This window comes from Thermobia domestica, chromosome 4 (assembly GCF_964235325.1).
Source record: "Thermobia domestica chromosome 4, izTheDome1.hap1.1, whole genome shotgun sequence".
Classification (NCBI taxonomy): domain Eukaryota; kingdom Metazoa; phylum Arthropoda; class Insecta; order Zygentoma; family Lepismatidae; genus Thermobia; species Thermobia domestica.
In genome coordinates this window covers 292,076,071-292,103,930 of record NC_137457.1, presented here as the reverse complement: position 1 = coordinate 292,103,930, position 27,860 = coordinate 292,076,071, and the positions used below count along the sequence as shown (strand labels likewise).

At 36.1% G+C, this 27,860-nt stretch overlaps 1 protein-coding gene across 1 annotated transcript; it reads left to right on the top strand.

Annotated features, from left to right (window-relative positions):
* Nucleotides 1-27,860, top strand: LOC145683170 (uncharacterized). Its single transcript, XM_081754534.1, has 6 exons — nt 1-49; nt 3,390-3,503; nt 7,737-7,894; nt 13,487-13,660; nt 24,343-24,489; nt 26,865-27,860. The coding sequence occupies exons 1-6, from the start codon at nt 1-3 to the stop codon at nt 26,904-26,906; spliced, it is 684 nt and encodes a 227-aa protein (XP_081610660.1). The 3' UTR covers nt 26,907-27,860.

Sequence of the window (27,860 nt, the reverse complement as noted above, 5' to 3'; positions counted from 1 at the left end):
ATGTCTGTGTTTCCTGTAGTAATCCAAAGAAAGATATGGAAACTGGATGGTATTGCGCCGTATCACAAATTACAATGTTGAAAACGTGGGCATAACACCACGTGTGAATATGGTTGATGTTTAACTCCTGAAGCCTTGCTGTGACGCTGTTATATTGACTACTCATATTCAAAGCTCCATCAAATGCATTGACAATACACTTTGTCACATCTAGTTCAGCTTCGTGCAATGTGTCGGTCAAGGTTAGGAAGAGACTATCTCCAGTTGTAGAATTTACACATTTTAGTCCTATTACTCTTTCCTTCACTTCTGCTTCCAAAATATATCGAATTACTATTACACACTGGTCAAAACTAGACACATCTATTGTCTATCCATTAGTACGGAAAATTTGTTAGCTTTCCTAATTTCATTGCAAATAATGTCCTGTATATCTTTCTTAATAATATGGATACTTTTTTTCTATTGTACTCTTGCTTGAAACTGTTATTAGCTTTCCACTTCCTTTCCCACCCTCTTTTATTCTAGATTCATGAAAAGATTTGCTTTGCTCAATAACTTTCTCCAGACGATTGTATGATCGTAGTCACTAACAGAAGAATGGTTTCTAAAAAAGTTCCCATGGTTGACATCTGGATCATCTAAGCTGTATGCAATCTCTTCTTTCCGTCGAAAAGCAAGGTCTTGTTTACATAAATTTAGTCACATTAATTACTGATGAAACTATTTTCCCTCTTTCCGTAACTTCCTGCCTTCGCTTCTCAGTTTGGCTTTCAAATAACATGTGTTCAATTGCATGACCATGTTTATAAGAAATATATCTTTTCAGTGATCCTGAAAGTACGTTTCAGTTTTCGTGTTTGCCAACTGTTTAGCTAATATGCCTAAATCTTTAGAAGCCTTGACGAAACAGATGATCCGTCACTAAATGCGAGACGTATACTACAGTATAACTTTTGGTTGATCGTATTATAGCTCAGCCAATTTCGTTTTGTAACTTCTCTGTTTCCAAGGTCAAATTTGGGCTTGGAATCCAAATTAAATACAAACGATACAATCACAGAGATACCTTACTTTATCTCTGTGGATTCAATGTTCAGAAAAACGAGCAAGTGGCACTCACTATCTTCGACCCAAAAGCTGTTGCTGGTAGTGCGCGGAAACCTCCATTGAAGAAGGGCGGGCCAGCAGGTCAATCCGACGTTGCCCGGAGCGTACCTCTAATCATTTTCAACGTGAGTTACCGGTATTTTAGGAGTACCGTACTACTTTCACCCTCTGTATATTCAAAGCCCACTGGGGGAAATCTTGATATCATCACTGAGTATCATAAAGATGAAAAATCGAAATAAACTTACAAACTCGGCAGTGAATAAATGTATTTTAAACAGTCCGTCTGTGTAATATAATGTATGCACATGTGACAGTTTCACTCTATCATTAAATACCGGTATGTTAAATTTAATTAGTTGTCTCCTGCATAGTTCTATCCAGTGCTCAATCATTTCATCAAGGGCGGGATTCATCTCTGAATCTCATTTTATTTTAGGACAAGCGTAATTTTGTTCATATATGATAAGTTAATGTAGCAAAATGTTTTCTTATTCCGTAATATTTGCACGAGGGATGTTTAAACCTTGAGCACGTGTTGCGTATACCACTGTTTCCAGCCGTGGTCCAAACTAACTTTAACATTACGTGTTGAAAATTATTGTTATAATGCTCTTTTACTTTATTGTTCATAATTTTAAAACAAAAGAATAAATATATCTGGATACAACTTTCTTTCTTTCTTTTACTTTCTCTCTTCTTTTTTTTACTTTAACGTCCCTTGTTTTTGCTCCGAGGCTAAAGGAGACAGTGATAAAGACAATAAAAGAAATGGTACAATGAAAAAAGTGAGAAGAAACGGGAGAACCTCGAGTAAGCTCAAACGCACGGTATTTGCCCATCACAAAATTCCAGTTGGCGCGAGTTAAATGGAACCACGACCCCTACGCATCAGAGATGTCTGGATACAAGCAGTAAACTGTTATGTATACATACAAAGTAAATCACTTTCGTACGAAATTTTGTTGTACGATCCTCCAGAGAAGAAAACAATATATTGTTATGTTGCTTATCGTTTTCGTGTAGAAGCGACAGGTTGATAAACACTCTTCTACCATGAACCTCGAAGCAACAAACAATTGAAAGGAGGTGTTCCGTTTGTTATCAGCAACACAAAACAAATGAAATATGTGTTTTTTACCAGTGCCTGTCGCTAGTAGCATGAGCAGGAACTTATGTCGGGGGGGGATTCAATATGAGGGTATATTTTATTAGAACCCCTAAAACTACCCCTAAATTAGGCTAAATTTACACAAAAATCGAAATTTCGGGGGGAGTCGGGTCCGGATCCCCCCTCCCCGGATTCAAATACCGAAAGTAATGATCTCGGTCCTTTTGAAACATCAATTCACAAACCAGAAACATCTCAGCATCAATGAACATCATTCTAGTAGCCAGGAATATCAACCCAGCAACTAGGAACATCAACTCAGCAACCAGGGAAATAGAGCAACTCAGTGTGCTGCGTCATGAACAAGAAGTTCTATTTGGCGAAGCATTTCTCGAAAATGTTTCTGAAATATATATCCATAGAAAATGTTCCTGGAACATTTTTGGAATATATTCCTTCAACAAATGTACAAAGAAGTGTTGTCCTGAATCTCTGTGTTTCTATATTTTGTTGTTTCAGCATGTAAAATTTGTACTTTTTCAAGCATAAATTAAAATTTATGAAACTTTTCCGTATATTTTATCTGTATATGTAACCTTACCGTTCGATGTGATTTTCCATACATATGGCTATTTCTGCAAAGTATGCATTCATTTTTTTGTTGCAAAATTATTATTTTTTAGTTTCTAGGGACAAAATTATATCCTATAAAAACAAAAAGGCTTTTTTTAGCTCTGTTAAATAATTCGGCCGGTAGAGGGTTAATAACCTTCATTGATAGGACAGACCCTGAGGAACCAAGGATTATTACAACATGCACCTCATATTTCAAAATTCTCTATACAGCAAAGTCCGTGCGGTGAAGGTTTATTGGCCATAATGCTTTTCCTAACCGGGCAGAGTAAGTCAAACTCTAGCTGAACTGTCTACCTTCATCCTTTAAGCCATATTTCTGAGCCCGCATAAGTTGCCCTCTCTTCTCATCCAGTGTGTTAGAAATACGTTATCTAACCAGTGCCGTGTACAATTGAACCATAACGAGGTAGCAGCACTGATTTCATACTTTGTTACTACTCTATATAAATGTACAGAATTTTGGATAAATTTTGCAAGTAAAATTTCTATATATGTTATTAATTGTAATTAATTTCTCTTTGTATGTTTTCAGTACAAGTATCATCTAATTGGAATTCCAGTTGGCCTTCTCCTTTGCCATCAAGTTTCAATGTACTTCGGCCGCTTAGTAAAATAACTATTCAAGAGAAAGTAAGAGTTACTGGAGGTAAGTAACGTAATTACTGTAGCTTACCTTATCTGTAAATGAAATACCGCGTTACACACTTTTCGCAGATAATCCACTTCCGCAGCACAACAAGAATATAACGTAGACCTCTCCACTGGTCTAGTGGCTTTGCGCGCGACTTTGGTTCATGGGGTCTCCAATTTAAGTGGTCCTAGTATACCTGTCAACAATTTACGGTAGATGAATTTACGTTTCTGAAATTTTATTCAGTGGTATATCTAGAAATTTACGGAATTTCAATTAAGTGTGTCTTGGTTCAATCGAACATGTGTAATACTTTCTTCGGTCAGCTATTCTTGTCGGAATTTTCTCTTCAGTCACAGCAGAAGGATACTGGATACTACCTTATATAGTCCCAGACCGTTCCCTTCAAAAATTATGTTCAGCAAGGATCATTTCTATCAACACAAAGTGGATGCCATGCAAGCTTGTTCCTAGCAAAAAGAAAGTCTTTTCTGCATGAATAGGTAAATTCAGGTTGTCTAAAAACTATTCAACCTTTGGAGATCAAATTTAAGTATAAATTTATTGTGACTTCAAACTAATATCATGAAAACACATAATGCACGAGTTTGTTCAATGATCTTCTGTCATTTTTCCAGCAAAGCCATATTCCCATCGCTGTAGAACTTCCGGGAGTCTGGTTAAATAATTGTAACACGTGGTTTTCACATGCCTCTTTTGAAACTAATTTAAATTATACGGGACTGAAACGAATGGTAGTCTAACGATACCAGGTGTAGGCTATACGGTGAACGGATGAAAACATTCCAATGAAGTGCTCTTAATTTCTGTCGGTTCGTTAAAGATGTATGGTGTCTGGCGTTATCAACATGGTACTCGATATTCTTTTTGTTGACCAGTTCCACCTGTTTCTTTTGAACTGCTAGGCTCTCGCTCTAACTGTCGACGGTACAGATTCGAGTCTATCGTTCTACCCGGTGGCAACAGCTCGTCATGCGTAATGCCCTACCAATCCCATCACACGCACAGAGTATAACCTTCCTGGGCTTCAGTGTGAGCTTTGAGGAGCCTCTCCTTACTTTAATCATGATTTTTTTTCCTACACTCTTATAAACTCTTGTATACTAGATTGTTATTTTTCTGAATGCTTTAAATTAGTGAAAGTAGTACATATAATGAAAAAGGAAATAAGTCTTCTCTTGATAACCACAGACCGATTTCACTGGTTTCAGTTACATCTAAAGTTTTTGAGATTGTTTTGAATGAACAGATTGTTGACTTTTTTGAACATAATAATTTATTTAGTAATTCTCAATTTGGCTATAGATCCGGTCTAGGTACTGTTAAGCCTGCTGTATTATTTTTGATAAATTGTATTACTGAGTGGGACAGTAAACTTTGTTCATGTAAAACTATATGATCTATCAAAAGCATTTGATATTGTGTCTCATGATTATTGATCGGAAATTGAAGACTTAAAAATTGCCTAAAAAGGACCTATAAAAAGACTTAAAAATATCTCTAAAAAAAGACCTAAAAACTGGAAAATGGACGCAAAAATAAGATCCAATGTAATTAGAATTACAATGCTAAAGAAATACAAGCTCTGGTAGGTTAACGGTCTGTCCTTCCACAAACTGAAGTACAAACTAAAATAAGAAAACTTCCCCACCATCACCCCTTCTTCTGGAAGACATTATTACGCCTCCTTATCTGACTTGTGATTGTTGCAGATCTGGTCTTATCAGTCCAGTCGTTGAAGAATGTCTTATCATTAGAATTTTCTTTACTAAAGAAAAGATATTTAAGAGGTGGTGGTGATTCGAGTTAATTGCCAATAAATTTATTGTCGAAAGGTGAAGTGCAAAAAAAGACGTTAAGACCTATGAAAAGCATTTGAAAAGACGAATAAATATGAAAACGCCGAAGAAGGCAAAAAAGGACAAACAAAATCCATCATTTTCTGGCTTACAATGACCCAAAATGATCACGTATTATGTTAAGCCTCGTTATCGGGAGCTCGTAAATAATAGGATTTTTCCTCAACTTCCAGGTCTTACTCATGATATTTTGCTTAAAAAAATAGAATTCTATGGTTTTGACACTGTAATTCTGTCACTTTTTCATTCGTATTTAAATGGACGATTTCAGAGTTGTTTATGAAGAAAAAGTCTAACCTTTTGACTGTTAGACACGGAGTGCCTCAGGGATCTATTCTTGGTTCGATTATTTTTATTATTTATATTAATGACCTTCCATACAATGTCACTTCACCCTTCGTCAATAGTTATTTATTTGCTGATGATCTCAGTATCTGTGTCAACTCACGACCAAAAGACTCAGTTCAGTCTGTATCAAACATCACCTCAAATATTATTTAAGTCTGGTGTACTTCCAACTTGCTTTGTATTAACTCTGACAAGATCGAAGACTTGATGCTTACCTACAATGACAAAAATTCGAATGCAGAACTTAAAAATATATTCCGTTCCTTTTTCGGAGTTTTAAATTGATAACCAATTTGAACTGGGACGACCATATCTTTAAAGTGAAATCTAGAGCTAGTAAAGGAGTTTATGTAATACGTCGATTAAGATTTGCATAAGTTTAAGGGTACTTAAAATTGTTTACTATGCGCAAATTCATAGTCATTTAAGTTATGGCACGATAATTTGGGGTCATCAGTCTTCCATGAAATGTCTTTTGAAATTACAAAAGATATACGGTGTATGTAAGATTGATGTTTGGTCTCCCTAGTCGTGCGCGTTGCAGGTCAAGTTTCGCTAAATTAGGAATTAAGACAGTTCCTGCAATTTTCATATATCAATGTTTGCTTGATATCAAGGAAACCAATCATATTTACAATGAATTAGGGTCTTATCATGCGTTACATATCAAACTAGAAACAGGAACCGTTGAGGATTATTTAGATTTGGATATAGTAAGACACAAAAAAACTTTTATTATATGTCAGTTAAATTTTATAATTTTCTTCCTGTATTTTTAAGAGAACTTCCATTTCTGATCTTTAAAGAGCAAGTGCAGAAATCACTTATTAATAATTGTATATACAGTGTTGATGAATTTTTCGAACTCAAAATTGATAGTTAAAATGCTTTCGTCTGTTGTACAGTGATCTTTGTTTATATTATGGTATGTTCTAAATTTGACACTAACATTTTTAACTATTTATTTCTCACGATCGTAATACATCTGACTTTCTCAGATGTTTCTGCAATAAAATGTATTATTATTATTATTATTGTGACTATTAGAGAATCCTTACTGTAAGATTTTATTTTAGTCTTAAATTGTTTAAGGTGAGGGGTAGACTTGCCACTTAAAATACTCGTATATAATAATAAAATCCAGTGAATCAAAAGGATTAATTTTCACATGATCTATCATACACTCTGTGGCTCATTTCTGTCCAATACGAAATCTGCAAATTCGTGAACTTGGAACAAGTATTAGTCATCTGTTCCGTTGTCGTTTTATTTTCACAAATTTAACCAAGAGGAACGAAAATGGGGAATGGCGGAAACTTCATAACGAAGAACTGCATAATTTTTACTATTTACTAAACATTGTTAGGGTCGTCAAAGCTAGGAGGGTTAGGTGAATAGATCATGTATCCAGAATAGAAGAAAAGAGGAACGCTCTCAACGTTTTAACTGGAAATCCAATCGATAAACGTCCATTAAGTAGACTTAGCACAGATGGGAGGACAATATCAAGATGGATCTCGCAGAAATAGGAGTACAAAGTTGTATAAAGAAAGTCATACAATATGACATACAACTGTATATAAAAGGACAAACAATTTTCTTTATTCCTTAGCAAATTAAAGTTATATATACAAACTGAACTGTATGATGCACTAAATTACGCTATAGCCAGTACAGTGGTAGGAACAGGTCAAACGCTCAGCTTCCTCTGCTTCGTCGCTATGTTCGTGTCTGCTCAGTTTAATTCAGAAGAAAATATCCCTCTCACCACAGACGGCAGCAGAGCAGACACATGGAACTTGCTTGTAGTAAGGCAGAGGATGGGATTTTCTCTTCTATGGAACGCAACATTTATAATAATTTAAACCTTACTTAGAGAGGCACAAAAGGGAGAGAACAGGCTGTTCCTTCTGCTCCATGAAGAAATCACCACTGATTATAACCAGTATTTATATACAAAACATAACATTAATGATATGTTAATATTACTCTTGAATTTATTTATCTATTATTTTGACAGAGAACCATTATAGAATTCTGAACGAACGTGGAGAGGACATTCTTTTGGCAAAAGGTCATCCTGAATGGTTCAAAAGCCTCAGCCTTACAATTCATGAAGTGGGACCTCAAGGAAAGGAAATCCTCAAAGTTACCACCGAGACTGACATCATTCAACAGGTAAAATTTCTTTTCTTTAAACTAACTAGCACTGTTGTTTAACTAACCCATTAATTAAAACCTATGTACGTGGGTACACATTCGGTACGTGGGTCACGAATCACATCCCAACATGTGACATTTGTGGACAGGTTGCTGTCATTCGTTCTGGTTGGTAAAAGAGGTCACTTTGTTTACAATATTTCTTTGTGGAATATCATTATTGTGACATGCTTGTTGCGTAAGATATTGTGCTCATGAAACTGTCAGTGTGTGTTATACAGTGGCGGATTGTACTTGCAATATATATTTTTTCATTTCACGTCTAACATGCGTATACATACTTTCATCCGAATTGTTTGTGATCTTTTGTCGATTGTGACATTTCTAAACTATTTGAAGTCATTTGGTTGGGGATGTAGCTTCCCCTGTAACATTTTTTCGCAGCAAATAACAAATGTGTATGTCTTACTTGTATATCTAGTATGTGCATACGACTTTTTCTGCAAATTATTTGGGCTGTTTATGGAGATTCGAGTTTTTTATAAAAAAATACTTCGGAAGGGGCTTGGGCCCTTTCAAATAGTTTTTCCGCAGAATCGAAAAAATACGTATATCTTACTTTTACGTCTAGTATCTGCATACATAGCTTCCTCAGAATCGCTTGTGTTCTTTTGTCGATTTTGAGCTTTTAATATAATTGAGATATTTGAATGTGGGGTGTTGCTTCGCATGAAACTGTTTTCTCACAGAAAAGAAAAAAATGGTATTCCTTAATTTCGAGGTTTCTTGAACATACTTCGGAACGGGCATTGACCCCTTGAAACCATTTTTCCGTAGAAACGAAAAAGTACGGATCACTTTGTTTTATATCTAGTATCTACCTGCAAAATTTCGTTGAAGTTGGCGTGCAACGCTTCGCGGATATTTTATGTTAACATTTGTGTCCGAATTCCGAGACTAGCCATTCTCACTGGGAATTTTTCTCAGTCCCAACCAGGCTTTCGACATCCCCGACTGTCTTCCTTACCTTTGTTCTTAACGTTTCAGTACAAAATATCCTTTTGGCTGTATCAAAAACTTCGTTTAATAAACAAATTTTAGGATAAAACTTCATATAAATTATTCATACTAAAAGAAACGTTAAATTTTCAACTTAAAGTATGCAACCAGTTATACGCAGACGTAAAATTGGTTGTGTATGCTGTAGGCATTAAAGCTCTCGGCAAATACAGCAAAATGCCTGAAAATGAAACTTGATTGCTATCAACTTACAGGTATTGCTTTCAGGTGAAGGGAACATCAATTTTTTAGAGGGAAGTATAAGATTTTACGATAAGATATTAAAAGGGCGAGTAAAAGAAGATGTGATATTCAGAATTTACATAACAAACAACAAACACTTTTGCACAAAAGTCACAATCACCTGAAGTGCAGTCTTTTATTGGTTCACACTAACTTCTGTTCCTAACATCAGTATATCACTATAGATCTAAAGTACGATATGATTGAGATTGTGTTGACAAATGAAAGGTAGGATGCTAGAAACCAAATTATTCGTAATCATAGTGTTGGGTGTCAGCTACACAGGAGATAAAAACGCAACTTCTTGTGTCTTTATCTCTGAATACTGAGATATGCTGTGTTGTTAATAACATGTGAAAAATCATTTTCTCAGATTAAAAGGTTTTTCAACTTTTAAAATCATTTTAAAGGTGTCCAGGGCTATAATTTCTTTTATTAATAAGAAAACGGATTTTTTTGAAAAAAGTTAATATGTATATCATAATACTTGCCACAAAAATGTAAAATTTACGGGATAAACGTAAGATCTGGCACACAAAAAATAAACCAAATAAAAAGAGTTTATTTTACCCACATAGCACACGGATGTCCAGGAGACGTCCGAGACTGATCCGCAATGGACAACGGGATATCCTGGCATCATCCTAATTTGCTCCCGGGACATTCACAGGACCTCCGCGAGATATCCAGATGCGCCCTAATATCCTGGAAGGGATATCCACTGGTAAATCGTGGGATAATGTGGTCCTAGGTATGTCCGGCGTGGGATTTCCCTGGGATCTCCTGTCCCATCCGGGCGTCCCGTGGACACCATACGTGGGAATTCTTTAGGACGTCCCTACTCATTATCCCGATAATCCCAGGAACTATACGGGAAAGTTGGGATCAAAATGGGACGTCCTAGGGACGTCGTGTGCTATGTGGGTATCTTTCGTTGCCCCAACTCTAGGGGAAGAGAATCAAGAAATACAATCACGTGTGCGGGATTGCTTATATAAGAGGACAAGAGTTACGAAAATACAGAAGGAAGCTGACAGTAATGAGAAACGCAAAGAAAAAGGAGACTTTTAAAATTTTCACTTACGAACAGTAGCTAAAGAATTGAATATATAACGGACACTGTCCCAAATTTTTACAGAATGTATGTATGTTACAGTGGTCCAAAACCATATGCAAAAAACTCAACTTGTTCAAAATAATCCTCCACAAGGCTTATATTTTCCCTTGAGTCATAAGCTACTTACCTCCAAAATTTCAACCCAATTAATCAATATGTACAGGTCGCTCCATTTTAAAACTTTTTGTTCTTATAGTAGGCCTATTACCAATGATCTAATGCTAGAATTTTTGAGGGCATACGCTGGACAGTTTTGAAAATATAGTGTATGTCTGCCTCCGTATATACTCGTTCATTCGTAAATTTAAGGAAAATATATGCTGCCCTATAAAAATATTAGGTGGGTAATGGTTATACGCCCCATTACATTCCTGTATAGTGCATTATAGGAATCAAGACTACAATGTAATTTAACACAGTAGCTGTGCTAATAACAGGGTAAATATAAGTTCGTAATCTTTATTTTGATCACTAGATGTCGAGATATTTTTTTAAAAAAAAGAGATTCGTGAATTATTAAAACAAATGACTGTGGTGATGATGTAGCTGAGAAAGGTATAAGTCTTATCCAAAAGTATAATGAAGCCTTGACAAAAGACGAACAACAGAAGCAGTTTAGTCTTCGATTGGTTGAAATCCATCGTAAAAATGTTCCCGCTCCACTGAAGAAAGCGTTTTTGTAACTTGAGAATACAAATACTGATATTTTTCTAAAAGGTTTGGCAACAACTAAAAAAAAAAAAAAAGGCAAAATGGAGTGACCTGTAAATATGACTTAATTGTACTGACATTTCGTTAGTTATTTGTATACATAAGAAGGAATAAAATAAGCCTTGTGGAACCCCAACTGTTTTTTTTTTTTTTTTTTTTTTTTGTGGACTACCCTGTTACATGGTACCCCAAATTTATCTTCAACAATAGTAAGGGAAGTGAAATCTACGGTTGAAATACACTTTGTAATGTTTGAATCTCTATAGAATTTAAAACACATGGTGGCTTAGCTTAGTGCCTGACACGTAGTTGACTGTGATATGGTTCATATATGGACCTTTGCCGCATTTTTATAGGATCCTGTTTCGAGTCCTTGGTTCAATATCAGGCAATGTGAGTTTGTGGTGGACAACATCGCTTCTGTAGTTTTTTCCTCTCATTTTCTCCTTCCACCAATGTTTACATAAGCAATCTCAAAATTTATTTTATTTCATTGTGATAGAATTTTGAAATTCAAAAGAAAACTTTAGTGTTATTGTTCTATTATTCTAAATTCATAAAAGTCTCTGTTAGTGTTATTTCTAGGTCTTATGTTTCTGGTAATTGAATGCTGTAGTGATTAATTTTCTTCTGCTGAACCAGTCTTTTGTCCGTGATATGTATTCTTTTTAAAAAATAAACCTCTCAATTGTTCTCTATGATATCTTAAATATCTTCATACCTCCCACTGGTCTAGCGGTTAGCGTAAGAGTCCTTAGTGCACGTGGTCATAGGTTTGATTTCCGGTAGTAGAGAGCGTTAAAAGCAATGAACGCATTACGGCGGTTCAGATTCTACCCTTAAGTTGCAGGCCTACGTTTCACATAGCCTCGGTGCTGAAAACAGGAGCTAAACTTCAACAAAAAATTCTTAAATGTACAAATTGAATTAGTTAGCACATCAGAAATAGGAAGAATACATACAATTAATATAGTTTTAATTTATCGTTGCTGAAAACAAGAATATTCGTAAAAAATGAAAAAATGAAATCTTTGAGTTTTACGTTCCACGATTATGCCGGTTAGGCTAAAGGAGACGGTAATGATGAGTAATGAATGAAATGAAGAAAGTGGGAGGAAACGGGAGAACCTCGAGAAAACCCACGCATACGGTGTTTGTCCACCACAATTTTCACTTGGCGGGGGCTGGGATCGAACCCGGGACCCCAAGCACCAAAAGTGAACGCTCTATCACTGAGCCACCGCGGCCCAAGAATATTGGTAATGGGCTTATTCGTGATGGGCCAAGAATATTCGTATTGGTATATTACTGACATACAAACCTGTCATTGTGGAAAATTTTTACATTACTAGCACAGCTCTATCATGGTGAGAGTAAGAAGTTTCTGGCTTTCCCTCGTAGATAGCTTTTCGGTTACAACCGCCTATAATCAGAAGAGGCTCAATAATAATTACCATAGCTATTTCTTTCGTTCGTGAAAATAGGCGTTCAATAAAAAATTAAAAATAAAATACCTATTTAAATCTCCTTTGACAATATCCCCTGCTCTCGTTACCCAGAAAAATTCTCAGAAGAAAATAATAATATACGGACTTGCTTCAAATCGTGTCAGAACACCCCAACTTGTTTTCCCCTAAATAAAAATAAAATATAACCAAAACAAATCACATTTTAGTAAATTATAGTATTACGTATTCGGCAATGTATCAAATTTCGGCAGATTTTATTTTAATTTAAGGCAACGCAGTTCTAAAGCTACTGTAGAATCAACGGTATTCTTTTCTCCCATCCTGAACTTAACACGTTGAGTGTCATATGGTCCATATATGGACTTTTGCCTTGTTTCTACGAGATTCTGGGACCACGCTGGGTCAATGGTAGAGCGTCCATCTCTGGTGAATGGAGTCCATGGTTCTATCTCAGTTCGCGCCAATTGGCGATTGTGGTATGTGTGCAAGAGTTTCCTCGAGGTTATCCCGTTTACTCTCACTTTCTTCATTCCATCGTTTCGTCTCCTTTAGCCAACACGGCATAACCATGGTACGGAAAACTTAAAAATGTCGATTCATTTTTTTTATGAGATCCTGAAAAATACGATTGGGCTTTCGTATTCGTTTTTGGAGGTGAGTAGCCCAATGTGGAAATTCAGTTTATGCTGCTGAATGTAAGAAAAAATATATTCCTACTGCTCCTGTGAATAAATGTGTACGCCGTGGCGTAAAGGAAAAAGAAGGAGTCAACAGCTTTAATATTATTCTTCATTGATACTTCACACTATAATTTACGGGGGTATTCAGTTTGTGGCTCCAGGAAACGTGATTTCTCAATTATAGTTAACGTGTTTATGAATCACTTGAACTCTTTTATAATTATCATAGTACAGACTGCCGTAGCAAAAGGCCACATCATTACATGCAACACTTCTTTCTACGTAACTGAATTGAGTTTATATATCAATGCAATTTTTCTTTTTCTTTTAGAGAATGGAAGTACAATGCCCTCCAGGGTCAGTACTCGCATTATTCGAGCGAGAATCTCATTGTTGCAAATCATCCAAGTTTACTGCGAAACATCCTGATGGCGACCTTACATTCGAAGCTCACACAACGCAACCTTTATGCATCTGCTCACTAATTCAGGACAGAATCTATAAGGTGAGTCTTCTAATTATAGTGCGCGGACCTTAGAACTAAATGTTTTAAGGATTAAACTGGTAACGAGTTTCCTGATTGCGGAGTGGAAGGTTGGGAATTCATCCTTCATTGATTTGATCAAATCTTTGTTAGAAGTTCACACTACATTCACTTACAAGGGAAGTGGGTGAAGTGGTACGAGGGGATCTGCATGTGTTATATGTCGTTCAAAAGGTCACACCAAGTACACCTCACATGTGAAATATCACTCTTGAATGGAGCCTGTAGGGGACGTGGCGACCATTTGAAGATCTGAACGTCCCACTCTCCGAAACTCCAGAAAACGTGGACAAAATAGGAAGCTATGATGTAATTGTTTTGAGACATGGTGTGTATAAATACGTGTAAAAGGTATCTAAATACAAATCTGACATAAAATGTTTACAAATCAAAATGGCGGATCCAACATAGCGGACACAAATTACAAAAAAAACATGCTATGGATCTGAAATGGGGTATATAGATACATTCGACGTCGCTATGTATGAATCAGATACCACAAGAGTAAAATTTAAAACGGCAAATCCAAGATGGTGGACAAAATGCAAAACACTGCTATGGAACTGAAAGCAGATAGGTAGAATTTTCCATGGTCGCGGAGTACGAATCCAACGTTAAACGTGCAAAATGCAATATGGCGGACAAAAAAGGCAAAAATATGTACAGAACGGACATATGTGATTATTATGCATGTAGTAAAAAATACGTATAGTGCATAACGGGAAAGTAGGGATATGTGATGTTTTGTAGGGAGTGTGTTTTGCTACACAATCATGTCAAAATTGAGGCACGGAACGAAGGGAAGTTTTTGTAGCGCACATGGAAGTTTTGTTCTACGAACAGATTACAATCATAGACAATAATTATTTTACTACCAACTTCCTTCAATCCCTGAAGAGATACTTCAGGATCGTCATGTGTCGTATGTCGTCGAAAAGCTCAAAATGTCAAAGATATTAATTTTTCTTTCGATGAGTCCTTTTGCCATAACTGCAAGCAGGAAAAAAAAACCTACCATGCACGTTCTTATGTGTTTTGTCGTAAAAGATGTGTTAAAACTGCTTCTTTGACCTCTACCATTATCATTAATCATTCTACACTCTTTCCCCCATCCTCTTAAACGCTTGTTACGCACAGCAGTGCATATCTAAGGGCTACAAATGTGAATGGCATAATGCGATTCAGAAAGATAGTTTCGAAGCATAACGCTCATTTTCACATCAAAACGCAAGTTTTCACTCCAAGATTTCAGTTCGATAGCAGTGTTTTGCATGTTGCCCGTCATCTTGGACCCGCCATTTTGATTTGTAAACATTTGATGTCAGATTACTATTCAGATACCTTTAGCACTTAAATATACCACGTCTCAAAATAATTAGATCATAACTTACTGTTTTGTTCACGTTTTCTGGAATTTCGAAGTGTGCCTTGTTCGGATCTTCAAATGGTCGCCACGTCCCCTACAGGCCCCATTCAAGCGAGATATTTCACATATGTGGTGTACTCGGCGTCACCTTTCCAATGATATATAACACATGCAGATCCCCGCGTATGACTTCATCTACTTCCCTTGTTAATGTTTAACAGGTTAATGTTTAATCTCAACGTTTAACAGGTTTTAACCTCAACTTAACATTTAACAGATTAATGTTTAATCTCAACGTTTAACAGGTTTTAACCTCAGTTTGACGTTTAACAGGTTAAGGTTAACCTCGACGTTTAAGAGATATTGACCTCAACTTAACGTTTAACTGCTTAATATTTAACAGTTTTGTTTCCTGTATTAGGGATATCTTAGAACAAAGTAGGGAGAAGCAAAAAATGGAGTGATGAGATAGATTCAGAAGGAAGATTACGGATACTACAGATACAAGAACTGAGTAACTTCGATTGCCTTATATCCGAGAAGTCCCTATATCCCTAGATTTCATTCACAAACATTGGTCTAAATCGGTAGATTCCAACCTGGGAACGCACACTCTAGGATGACGTGGTAAGCGAGCAAGCTACTGACAAATAAACTGTGAAATTGTTAATGAAGCATCACTCGTAATGACTATTTACGATTAACTATAGCAAGCTTCATCATAGACGATACATGTTTAACATTTTGTTTTTGTAATAGGAAGAAGGGAACGTGAAATATACAGAGTTTACGGAAGAGACACAAGGTAAACAAGATGGAAATCACATATCTAAATGTTTTCATATGACATCTTTCATAATGTATTCATGCATTATTGCTCGAAGTTTCTTCAGTTTAGCTGCTTTTTTTGCGAAGCAATTTAGCTAGAGACACCGTAATTGTCTAAGCGACGGCAACGCATGTTCTTTCATACATCTTTTTACGCCCTCTACGAGGTTCTGTTTGATACATCTTGATACAAATACACGTTTCCCATTTCTCCCAATCAAACAGGGTTGTTTTATGAGGAGTGTCCTTGCCAAAGCTATCTCTAAATGCAGTCATTACTCGCGTCATCGTTGTGTTTGTGGTCGTTGGTGTATTCGCATACCTGTGGCACTAATGGTTCCTTAACTATGTAACTGCAACCAGTTAACCTTGGCTTCATAATTGAAACACTTGAACTCTGGAGACCAATGTTTCTGTTACGATTAAAACAGTGTTAGCAATATCACAACTAAAACTACACTGATATTGTTCGCTGTGACATTCAGATCTAGAAGCACAAGGACTTCTCCGATACCCTGTACAGATATTTAGCCGCATATGCTAATCAATACTGTAGCTAAACATATCATATACAACTACTTGCTCAAATTTCTTTAGTAAACTCAATACATAAATTGTTAAAATATAGTATTATGTAAGGTGAGGCACAAGTCTACAGTAATCTGGTGTGGGCCTCTTTCTCGTAGCCCACCCTGTATATATTTGGGTAGAACGATAAAAATATGATGAAAACGAACAATGGAAACCTTCGAGATGTGATGCAAGTTGATAGTTAAATGGGTAGATAATGTATCAAATAATATAGTGCCGAAGATGGTAGAAGAAAAAGGAAATATCTATACAAAGTTCGACATGTATTTTGAAAAGAAGAGATAGGATGATTGTTAGAAAGTATGGGACATAGAAAAATCACGCTATGGGCTGCAGAGGGAATGAGAGAAGTAAAATACACAGATGAACGTCTCGGATTGAAAGATATGGGCAATAATTCAAGATATAGGAAAAAATGCTACAAAGAAATGAAAAGTCTGGCTTAGTACAGGAAAGAATGGAAAGCTGTGTCAAAACAATCTAAGATTGCTGATTCAGCGACGAGAGAAGATGTGTTTATCTAAACTTTTATTTCAATGCCATACTGATATACGAGGCGTATCGATAAAGTAAAGTTACAACTCATGAAATATTTTCGCGCGTAAGTTGGCTACACTTGCTTTCACTGTCAACCTTCTACTTCCTCTCGCGGCTGTTTTCTCATTGTTACATGAAGTCAAGTGCAAGTGACATATATTTACAATTGTTGAGGTGTTTCAGAATCCCGATAAATATGAAGTACACTCTGCCATACGTTACCTCCAAGCGCAAGATAAGCACCTGGTGGAAATTCACAAAGCGCTTGTTCCCTTTTATGAAAACATTATATACCAATGGCATGTAACATAAATGTGATTCTAGTAGTAGTCATAGAATTTCAGAAAAGCTAGTACGCCAGCTTAACAAGTGTTTGGACAATAGCAGCAGAAAAGTTGAAGCATCATTAATAACTCATGCATCTTTCAATAAGATAGACCTCCCTGCTGTTCTAGTAGCTAGAGCAGGGCCGTGCTGGGATACTAATGAGGGCGGTGGACAAGTCTACTAAAAGGGCGCCCATACAAACGGGAATATATATATATATATATATATATATATATATATATATATATATATATATATATATATATATATATATATATAGAGAGAGAGAGAGAGAGAGAGAGAGAGAGAGAGAGAGAGAGAGAGAGTTGTTGAGTTAATTTTTACGTCCCGTTCAGCAGCAAGGCTATATGGGACGTGGACATACTGATTAACGTGGAATCCGAACCACATGAGCTCCCGCTGGGAATCGAACCGGGTCTCCCACGCCAAAGGCGCGTACGCTAACCGGTTAGCCACGAAGGAGCTCGAGAGAGAGACTTTAAAAGAAAGTATGGGTACCATTTTATATCAAAATCACCACTAAATTTGTTTTAGTATTAACGTAAATAGCTAACCTCGAATCGAAATCCTCTTTACTACAGAAAAACTTTTTAATTCCTGTAATAACATTTCTGTCAAATAAAAAGAAGCGAAATATATCAACAACTTAATATAGCTCTATGGCATATGGACACAGGAGGTTCATTGCCGCGTTCACAAAAGCTCTCCATTGATTTCTGTCCTTAGCCAACTGAACCCAGTTTCTATTTTATATTTCAATCTCTGCGAGAACCATTTTAATATTGTCCTCCCATCTGCTCCTCGGTCTTCCTAACGGTCACTTTCCTATTTGGATTTTCAGTTACAACTTCGAAAGCGTTTCTAATTTATTCCATTCTGGCTACATAACCTGACCATTTGAGCCTCCTAGACTTGATGACCCTAACAAAGTTTGGTAAACGGTATAAAATTATGCAGTTCGTCCTTATGAAGTTTCCGCCTTTCCCCATTCTCGTTCCTTTTGGAGTTCGAATATTGGTTTAAGAATCTTGTTTTCAGTCTGCGATTTTCCCTCAGAGTCAGTGACCATGTTTCGCAACCATACAGCACAACAGTCATGATTATCGTTTTATATTTTGAGCTACAAATTCCTCAACAGAATTAGCGACAACAAAAGATTTTTAACTGAATAATAGCACGAAATCCCTGCTTCCAGTTGACATCAAGTTTTTTACTGATTATGGTTTTGGTCTGTTAATAATGATCCTAGATATTTGAAAGTATCCACTTTGTCGAAAGAAAATATTATTTGGTATTTTAACGCATCCATAAAATGCAGTATTACGATACCGACAAACTTCCATTTATTTAGTTTTTTCTGCATTTACTTTTAAGCCTATATCCCTGCAAGCGTTAATTAAGATTTCTGCATTTCTATCATTCCCTATTAAATTTACATCAGCATACGCCACAACCTGGCAAATACAATTCAGCTCTAGGACCTGATTGCTGTCTTTGATTTTTCTTATAGCGTTCTCCAGAACAAAGTTAAATAATAATGACGAGAACGCATCTCCTTGTTTCAGATCATTCTCAACGTGAAAGCTCGTGAACAAGAATTCCTCCATTCGAACCTTACTTTGGGATTCATTTAAATATATCTTAATTAATCTACCTTTTTCGGTATTGCAAATTCTGTAAGCATATTGTACAATGTTTCCCTCCTACCAGAGTCTAAAGTCAATAATTGATGTGCCAGGATGTCGTATTCTCTCATTTCTTTTCAAGTATTAGTCGAATGGTAAATATCTGGTCGATACTTGATCGATTTTGCCTAAATCCGTTCTGATAATCTCCAATAATTTTATCTGCGTATGGAGTCAATCTTGCTAATACAATGTTTAAGAGGATTTATTGGATGTTGACAAGAGAAATGTCTCGATAATTATTAAATCTGATTTGTTGCTTTTCTTCTGAACTGGGACAATGATTGATTCTCTTCACTCTTGTGGTAATTCCTCCTTGTTCCAGATAAGGAGAATGAGTTTGTGTATCTTGCTCTACAATTTTTCCCCTCCAGCTAAAATTAAGTCAACCAGAATTTCGTCTACACCCGGAGATGTGTGTTTATTTTTTTAAATAGCGATTTCTATTTCTGTCTGGTTAGGTTCTGCAATATACGGTTACGCTACATGCATTTCACTTTCTCCACGCGCATTAGTTTTTGGCTATGTGTTAAGCAAATCGTCAAAGAAATCTGTCCATCTATTTAAGATGCTATCTGTATCAGTGAGAACTGTTCCTTTAGGTTTCTTTAATATATAAGCACGAAGTTGATAGCCTTTCTTAGGTTCGTTGATGCATTTATACATGTTCCGAATGTTTTTGTTTTCACTACTATCTTCAAGTTAATTAATTTTAACTTTCAAAAGTCTCGTTTCTTTTGTTCTAAAAGTTGTAGAAGTTTTCTGCCAGATGACAAAAAAAAATTTATGTAGTTATTTCGTTCGGATTTTGTAGCCAACGCTGTTTGTTCTGTTTTCTTTTCTTTGCTACTTGAGTACATTCCTGGTTGAACCATAGTTTGTTCCTACGTATTTCTGCTTGCCCCAATATTTCTTTTGCTGAAATTTTAATGTTATCTCTAATTTCAACCAAGTATCTTGCACACTAGTGCACTCCGAACCTTCTAAAACCGAGACTCTATTCGACACTTCAATCTGGCTCCCCTCTCACTTGACTCTCCTCTATTTTTTAAAAAAGAATTAAACCGCTTCGTTTTCAGATATTGAATATTTCCTTTATTCAACGATAGTCTCTCTCTTACTATCACAATCTACTCCTCTGAACGACCGAACATCAGTTGTGCTAGAGCGTACTTTTCTGTCTACTAAAACATGATCAGTTTGAATATGTGTTTTTCCATCTGATGAACTACAAGTATATTTATGAATTTCGCGATGTTGGAATTTTGTAATCTTCACGATAAGGTTTCTGGATATTGCACAGTTCACGAGTCTAACGCCGTTGTCACAACTTTCCTTATGCAAACATTTATTCCCCATAATCGGTTTGAAAATTCCCTCTCGTCCTACCTTCGCATTGAAACCGCCTAACAGAATTTTCATATGGTATTGCAGGAGATGATAAAATACCCGTTCTATTCTTTCGTAAAAACTGTATTTTTTTAATCGTCATCCTTATTTTCTGTTGGGGCATGTGCATTTAAAACAATAATGTTACACCACCGACCCTTAAGAGAAGTAAAAGAAAATCTGTCATTAACAAATTCAATCTATGTAATTGCTGATATGTGTTCGTTTGTGAACGGAAAGCCCTGTTTCTAGCTGGTAATTTTTAATTTGTTCCCCGTAAAAGAACGTAAAATTTCCCGACTTGACTCCTCCATTTCCTTCTCATTTAACTTCCTGCTATCCAACTAGGTCCAACCTCTATTTCTAAATTCATTTTTTATGAATTTTAACGCGCCTGTCCTATAGAGACTTCTTATATTCCATGTTCCAAATCTCATGTCGATATTACTATGCTGAGTTCGTGCCAAGTTATCAGTTCTGATCCGAGGATTCTGCGAATTTATCTGAACAATCCTTTTTTTACAGGATGAGGTTGTTAGTCTCACACCAAATTCTCAAGTTGGATTATCACCCCTTGTCTGTCCGCGACTGCTTACTCAGTATATTCGCAGCTAATCTCTATATCCCATAAGCCTTTTCCTTGATCCACAACCTGAGGACGCGCCGGGACAGGAAGACCACATTTTACGGAAATGAATACAGCTAAATTTCAGAAATATAACAGGTACTGATTACCCGAACACTGCTTTGAAACACACAGGAACAATCAATATGCTCGGATATATGGACGCATATTAAGACTGTGAAAGCTTCGAAGCCGTAAAGATCGTAAATTAGAGACTAGTGTCAGTGTAGTATTGCATAAATGCATCGTACGTTTGAATATCCGAACTATTCTTGATGTATCATATTGTTTCGTTTTATAGATATATAACTTTATAAAATTTTTGTAAGAGATTATACTCTTTATCTGTTCTCTGCCAATAGCAACTGTATGAATTCATAATACAAAACTGAAATACAGAAGAATAAAATTAAAAAAATAATGTGATATTTCGCAGGGCATTTTATGTAAAGGGCGCCTTGTATTCTTCACAGTTCTGTACTACCAGTCAGTATTTGAATTTATTAAACAAAGCTGGTATACAGGATAACTAAAACCACTTATCTATAATGTGATGTTTCGTAGGGCGCCTTATGTAAAGGGCGCATTGTATCTTTCACGGGTTCTTCGTCAACAGTAACTGTATGTATTTATTGTACAGAACTGTGCTATACAGAAGAGTAAATAAAATCGTTCATATTTGATGTGGTTTCGCAAGGGCGCCTAATGTAAAGGGCGCACTGCACCTTTCACGAGTTCTTTACCAATAAAACTGTAAGAATTTATTACTAAAAACTTGTACCTTTATTTATACTGTGATATTTCGGAGGGCGCACCGGGACACGTCCCGGTATCCCGGTGGGCCAGCACGGGCCTGAGCTAGAGTGTATGCTTATGGTGGACATGGTCCCTGGTTCGATTCCAGGTAGGAGAGCACAAAAAATTAATTTCACAATAATTCATTAATATTCGCCTTCTTTACCTAAAGGGCATAACCATGAGACGTTAAACTAAAATTCTATTTCAGTTAATACGTTGTGGTAGACATTTTGCTAAATATATACTTTGAATGAATACCAGACACTGTAATTTTACTTTCCAGACACGCATCGTAATATGTATATTTAAATTACCTTGATAAGGTACAGCAATATAACACACGGAACTCGATTTTCTTTCACTACTTTTTGTATTATAAAATTCCTGTTATATGCAATATAACATAAAGTCACTATAAGTGTGACCCAAAGACCAATACAAAGTTCTCTAAGCAGTTTGAGTAAATAAAGTGTTCCAAGGCCCAGACATCCAAGGAAAGGATTCCACAGAGCTCCAGACAAGCTAGATTTAAGAGCTTTAGGAATTCTCATCGCTCTAGGCAAGTAAGGAGAAGTTACTGTCCCGCAGAACTCCAGGTAAGGGAAAACACAGAGCTCCAGGCAAGTTAAGTGGTTGCAGTTAGGATCTCTCAGAGCTCTATGCAAGCTAAGAGAGTGGTTGAGTTCCCATAGAGCTCCAGACAAGCTAGGTGGGCAGGAGATCTCAAAACTTCAGCTAAGATAAGAAACTTGGGTGAGGTTAAATCTCTCAAAACTCCAGGGAAGCTGAAAGGGGGATTTAATTAGCCGAAACTGATATAGATGGAGACCTTACATAAAGTTTTATACTTTCTTCTGGACGACGGTGGCGCTTGTGTTCTGCTTCAGTCACCTGACCTGACGATGTCGATGATGCCTGTCGTCCGCTTCTTGTCGTACTTATAGTAAGCGATCACGTGGACTTATTTAACAAATACAGACCACGTATAGGATACTACAATATAGTTAGGCTGTTAAATTTTGGGGGGTCAATAATGCAGTTAAAATAATAAAGCGGAAAAGAAAGAAGAGCACCAAAGAAAGAAGGTGTGTGTTAGCTACAATAAAATAATTCGGTATTTCGAAGAAAAACATTTAAACACAGTTTACCAGAAACTATAGTTTACATTAGTGAGGTTACACAAGTGTGCGAACACAGACTCCTTTTAATCAGTAACAACATATCTTACATGAACGCATTATTCTCAATCTGTACTGGTTTTATCTTCCTCATACATTCCTCTATATATTTGTACCGAACTTCCTATCTTACGCTAAATCTTTGTAATTGATTTCTTACTATTCAAGATAATCTTGATTAACACGATCAATAAATTGATAATTATAATTACATTTTTAACTAACTATTATTTGCACAGCCTATCACAATTATCACGACCCGTTCGAGAGAGTAATGCTCCCGGAAGCACGTTTTTTTTTCGCGCGCTTCTCTAGCCAGCTGTTTTAAGTTGATCACAAAATTTGTATCATGGGGGTCAAGGTGGAACAAAACGAACCCTGCGGGGCTTCTAACCCGTTCCTACTACTACTACTACTACTACTACCACCAACACTACTACTACTACTACCACTACTAATATTACTACTATTACTACTACCTACCTGCACAAAAGTAAGTAAATAACTTTGTTGAGTATTATTTTCATCTTATTTTAATATTAAAAGTTATAAAAATGTAAAAAATAAAAAAACTTTCGTTGGACCGGGTTTGAACCCACGCCAAAAGCCATATTCATTAGTATTACGTAGCGCTAGCATGATCGGCCACAAGCGTTTGATTTCTGCTATTTGAATGCAACGTGGCAAGAAATGGATAACGCCAACCCTTCGGAACTGTGCGTTTCGTTCCTACTTCAGGGAGCATTACTCTCCCGAGCTAGTCCTCAATTATCAACTCATAAGACAGTTTCCAAATTCATGACCACTTTCTACCCAATAACCTTATTCCTAATATCCAACAGTTAGGAATTATATTTCTGAAGATTACTGGCACCTATAGTCTATCTAAGTCCATTACATATAAGGGATGACGTCTCTCGGAGATTACATTATCCAGATATTTGGGAAAGGAAGGAATCGGCCTGGGACAATTATGTTAGATACTATCCCGGTATTAGCCTGGTGTAAATGAGAAAAAACCAAGAAAAATCTCACTCATGATGGCTGGCTTGAGAAAAGCTTTTACGTCCTTTCGACCGAGTATTGCCTTAGGAATCGAAGCCGGGACGGCTTGTACAAAAAGTGAGGGTGAAGAGTGATAAAGAGGAAACATGGCAAAAGAGAAAGAAAATTCATATAACAGAAGAGAAAAATCTTCGTAAGTCTATAAATTCGTATCAATATTTTGCACACGATTTGTTTTAACAATTTCGTGATTATCATTACCAACTCAAAAATTTCAATTATTATCATTTCAGGTATACAGTGCTGAAAATGATATGCCCATAGCAACCATGAGCTTCATCTTTCAAATGTTTGTGACTGGAGACAAACTTCTGCTGTCCTTCTTCTCACAAGTTGACCTTAAAACAAAGATTATCCTCACCACAATGATAATTATGATGGTAAGTTATGAACTATTTAGTCAAGTAATAATGGCACACTTGTTCTTCGTAACCACTCTATAATCAATCCAAGGGTTTAGACCAGTGATGGGCAATGTAAAATGCACTACGGGGCCAAAACAGAATAATAACCAAACTTGAAAGGTTATTTTCTATCTTCCTAAGCGTCGCTTAGTTAAATGTACGCTAAGTCATACCTTTGATGAATCTTTGTTATATTATGTGAATTTTGCTTCTTGTTTCAAGCATCTGCGCCAATTACTTTGTGTAGTAGTGCTCCTCACGAGATGAGAAGTTTCTCTTCTCGTCTCGAAAAGAAGAGAAATATATTTTTTAAATTCCAGACCAGTTTTCGTAGTTTGAGAGGAATTTCCCTAATTTAGGGAAATTTCGTAAGTACATTTAGCAAAAAGAGAAAATGGGATTTTTTCAATAATACGTGAAAATCCAGGGAAATTCTCGCGTTGAATGATAGACCAATTAAAATTTTTCTTTTGTTCTTAAGAAATAAATCAATATATTAGCAATAGTTTGTGTATTTGCGTGTGCGCGCCTCTGTGTGTGTGTGTGTATGTCTGTTCAAAGTAGCATAATTAGCACCCATTGTTTTCTGGGTGTACTTGTGTATATTTTTGTTTAAAAAAGTGAAAAAATAGAAGCAAAAATCAAATAAATAATACAAATGTGGTTGACACTTCATTGAAATATGGTTAAGTTAATTTTATCACATAACTTCTGTCATAGGAATTTGAACAATCAAGAAAGTAGGGAAAATTTTATAAGGAAAGGGGAAATTTTAGTGCCAGACAAATAGGATAGTGCCAGACGATAACAAATTGGAAACCGCATTGGGACATTGAAGGGGAATGAAAAAAAAACTGAAACTCATTCTACAGCTCATCGATAATGAGTCTAGTTAGTTGAAATCCCTAGAGGGTCTGTTTCAGGTGTGCCCTCCGAACATATGAGAAACATACTTCGACGCTAGCCCCGCCAATCTCTGACGGAGGAAACCCTTCCTTTGCTTAGGGAAAAGAAGTCAATGACTTTAGCTATTTTGCCAATTTGTCATTGAGTCATTTGATCTTGATGAGTGAAGATCGTAGGCTGCTTAGAATGGCTAACAAGACGGAGAACAGCGAAGTCCGTGAAATAATTCATTGTGGCAATGCTTTTGCATCCAACAATTGAAAGATCTCGGCCTTAGCAATTTGTCCCTCCTATTTCGACGGAGGTTCGAAAAAACACACATCGACAGCAGCGCCAGAAGGGGCACACTTGAAATAGAAATTCTCTAGTGGCATTGCTTTTCGTGTGTTTTTTAAATTGTTTGTTCTGCAAGAAATGCTACACTGAAGAAAATAGGCGAAACTCCGGATGTAGTAGTACTTCTAGAAACTTAAGTCCTTAATTTTAAGGATTTAATATATGCCAGGAACAGAGATGAAGTGAATCGTGTGTCAAGTGGGTCAGGATTTGTGAGTAGGACAGTGGGTTGTGGGTTAGTACGACGTGACCCACTGCAATCCACCACTCACCGTGACCCATTCTAACCACCATGACCTACCGATCCACTCTATTTAATGCATTGTAGACAACATCTTCTGAACTCTGGTGAATTTGTCTACGTTTTACTTTCAAGGCCTCAATTTTCTTCGTTTTTCATTTGTTTCTATTTACTTACCTCAGATGAGTATATCTAAATGAGAAAAGAACTTCAAACACTTTTGAATAATGATATTTGTAATTGTAATAATAGAAATAAGAGTTATTATTTGGCTTTAGAGAGATTGCCGAATTTTAGAGTTTATTTTCTTTAGTTTTTTTTTCGTTGCATTGGCCTACTTTACTTTGATTTGAGACTTTGAAATTTGATTATATTTTCCACTGAACAATATCTATAATTTAACAAGGAAATAATTATATATTATTAAAATATTAAATTGAAATTCATCGTAATATGGCCCATGACACTTTACCATTTTATGTCACAAATGTCAGGTTCATCGGTATTTTAACAGGGCGGTGCTTGGGCAAATTCAAACTCCGATTAGTGATAATTTTCACAACCTTGTTTTACTCTTTAGTCAGTAGAGTAGAGAGCGTTCATGGATTAGTGTGCATGACGATGGGTTTTGGTGGGTGGTGAGTCAGTGAGTCATGGGTCAAGTTTTCATTGACCCATGTTATCTCTGGCCAGGAATAACTGTTAATCTGAGCTTCATAATTCAGTTCAAATTATATTTTATACTGTTGCACCAGTATTACAAAAAATTATGTATTTTGTGTGAAAATATCAATAGAAAAATATCTATATTTGAGATTAAAATTTCTGGTACCGTAGTTCCAATAAAATTATTATTTTCTTATTTCAGCACCTTTCGCTCAACAGCACGAAAGCAGAAGAAGTAGAATGAGAAGCAGTGTGGCCAGATGGAAATCTAAAATACATTGTTGAAAACTGTAAAGAACTCATAAGAACATTTTCTGAGAGTTTCATAATAATTGACGCACAGATATTAACAAAAAAGTGTATATATCTTTGATGGCGAATACAATAGTTGGAGTCAGTTTATATTTGTGCTCAATACATCTAGTGACGTACTACGGCTAAATACTTTGAAGAACACTATGTTATGGTCTGTCCTAGTTCATAATTGTTCTCTACAACTATTTAAAAGATTGAAGTAACGGTTTGAATGTACCTTCACCTCTGTACACATTCCTGAGGAATTTTGTAATTTATTTTAGAAACAATTATGTACTTGAAATATAAAATTAATTTATGAACACATACGTGTGTGTCAATGTCACTAGCAGTGGCGTATTTACGATTTTGTTTCGGAGGGGCTTTGCTAACTTTATTACTGGGAAAGTGAACATTCTGCTAGATATTTCATTTACTTAAAAACAGTAATTAAAATTTCGGAGGGCTTAAGGCCGGAAGCCCCCTTAAATACGCCATTGGTCCCTAGTAATGCATTATTTTCCTGTTTATAATATTAAAATAAACAAAGCAAACCAAATGTGGTACAAGTGTCCCAATGTTTTCTATGTTGTAAGGTGTAAGGTATGTCTTTTGATGAGGAATGAAACTGTTGAGAAAAGGAAAGGGGAAACATCTTACTGTACTCTTTCTCTAGCAGTTAGTGGAAACAAATATTATATATGCATTACTTTATTTCTATTGTGTAACACTGTAAACTAGGTGTAATATTAAGATACTTTCGTGATAATTCTGTGTAACAAAACTTAGCATCTTTGGTTATTGTATTTGTTTCGTATTTGCTTGAATATAAACGCCTTTTATTTGTCAAAATGTAGGGTTAAAATACTTGAAGGACATTTGCAAACGCATATAATACGTTACT

What these genes read in the sequence shown, in the direction of transcription:
- LOC145683170 (XM_081754534.1), top strand. Translation starts at nt 1, where the DNA reads ATGTCTGTGTTTCCTGTAGTAATCCAAAGAAAGATATGGAAACTGGAT. An exon ending in AGACTGACATCATTCAACAG is followed by an intron (nt 7,895 to 13,486) that starts GTAAAATTTCTT and finishes TTTTTCTTTTAG; the next exon opens with AGAATGGAAGTACAATGCCC. An exon ending in CCACAATGATAATTATGATG is followed by an intron (nt 24,490 to 26,864) that starts GTAAGTTATGAA and finishes TTCTTATTTCAG; the next exon opens with CACCTTTCGCTCAACAGCAC.